Source organism: Sphaeroforma arctica (genome assembly GCF_001186125.1).
Source record: "Sphaeroforma arctica JP610 unplaced genomic scaffold supercont1.5766, whole genome shotgun sequence".
In the NCBI taxonomy this organism is placed as follows: domain Eukaryota; class Ichthyosporea; order Ichthyophonida; genus Sphaeroforma; species Sphaeroforma arctica.
In genome coordinates this window covers 1-1,855 of record NW_014034792.1, presented here as the reverse complement: position 1 = coordinate 1,855, position 1,855 = coordinate 1, and the positions used below count along the sequence as shown (strand labels likewise).

Below are 1,855 nucleotides of genomic sequence, written 5' to 3'. Positions count from 1 at the left end.
CCTCCACACACCACTTCACTGACAAAGGCCAAGAACAGGCCTGTTCGCGTGGGCATGTGCCACGGCAGGGGTTGTCCCCAGAGTGTGGTGTCGCCTGTTGTGTATGTCTTCGTGTGTCCCATAAACTCCTTAACGGTGATGGGGTTGTCGCTGCCCAAGATATACACGCCTTCAGACGGGCACAGATTGGCTAAGATGGATTCTGCGGAGAACGGGTGAGAAACCGTACAACAGGTGAACACACACACACACACACACACAGCAGAGCTGGTGCAGGCCAACAACCACTGGGACTACAGCTGATGGTCTGCACAAACGCATGTACGCGATACAATCCACACACAAACAGGAAGCACAGCTACAGTACGCAGAGTACGAATGCTGCTGAATGCACACGCATAGGTATCTGGTACAACAGTCACGCACATGACTCCACTGATTCATTCGTGCTCGACAACAAGCAGCAACCCACCACGACAGCCTCGTACATGTGCAGACTGCAGAGACGTGGAGATACATCCATCCAGCAATCACACGCAGAAGAAATACTCTGTGCGGACGATACCCTCTGTGCAAGCAACAGATACACTGTGCATGATCCAGGTGCATGATCCAGGTGCATGATACATGTCATTTTACAGGTGCATGATCCAGGTGCAAGATACAGGTGCATGGTCCAGGTGCATGATCCAGGTGCATGATACAGGTGCATGATTCAGGTGCATTTTACAGGTGCATGATCCAGGTGCAAGATACAGGTGCATGAGTCCCTCCCTTACCCGCGGCCAGTACATGTCCCATAGCCACATCCTCCACAGACACAAAGTCTACCAGGTTGTCGCCTGGGCCAACGTAGAACGACAGCTTACCAGCTACCAGCTTATCCATGAGGGACTTATCACCCACACCAAACATTGCTGCAACAACGAATTAGCGTGTGAAAAGTGGTGAGACGTTGTTTAGAATGCTTTAGTACATATAGGGATTTATCTAGCTGTACGTTTATATATACAGACACACCCCCTCACGGTGCATGCTTTAAATGAGTAGCTTGTACAGTGGAGGATATCCCCCGGGGTGCTGCGGCAGGATAGCTACGAACACATGCGTGTGAGGGTGTATGTATGCACATACAGCAAAACAATAGTATGTCAGTATGCAGCCAGTAAGAAACAAGAGAGAAGGTACCAGATACTGCGTGCTGTTCTATAAACAGTACATAAACACACATGGCAAAGTGAGTAGTACTTTCGTGTACTAGACAAACACTTACATACAGCCAAAGAAGTGCTATTTAAGAGTGAGAAGTATTCAAACACACATTACGAAGGCAGTGGTACTTTCGTGCGAGTGTCGTGTGAGTGTCGTGTGTAGTGTATAGTGGTGGTACTTCGTGTGAGTGTCGTGTGTAGTGTGTAGTAGTGTGTAGTAGTGGTACTTTCGTGTGAGTGTCGTGTGTAGCGTGTAGTAGTGGTACTGTCGTGTGAGTGTCGTGTGTAGTAGTGGTACCTTCGTGTGAGTGTCGTGTGTAGTGTGTAGTAGTTGTACTGACGTGTGAGTGTCGTGTATAGTGTGTAGTAGTGGTACCTTCGTGTGAGTGTCGTGTGTAGTGTTTAGTAGTGGTACTTTCGTGTGAGTGTCATGTGTAGTGTGTAGTAGTGGTACTGTCGTGTGAGTGTCGTGTGTTGTGTGTAGTAGTGTGTAGTAGTGGTACTTTCGTGTGAGTGTCAGGTGTAGTGTGTAGTAGTGGTACTGTCGTGTGAGTGTCGTGTGTTGTGTGTAGTAGTGTGTAGTAGTGGTACTTTCGTGTGAGTGTCAGGTGTAGTATGTAGTAGTGGTACTGTCGTGTGAGTGT

The 1,855-nt window shown here is 48.4% G+C and overlaps 1 protein-coding gene across 1 annotated transcript; it reads right to left on the bottom strand.

Annotated features, from left to right (window-relative positions):
• Window positions 1-726: 726 nt before the first annotated feature.
• Window positions 727-917, bottom strand: SARC_15205 (hypothetical protein; the record flags this gene model as incomplete). The annotated part of the gene is made up of 1 exon (XM_014290669.1): window positions 727-917. A coding segment is annotated over one exon (191 nt), but the record flags the coding sequence as incomplete, so codon positions are not given.
• Between the last annotated feature and the right edge of the window lie 938 nt (window positions 918-1,855).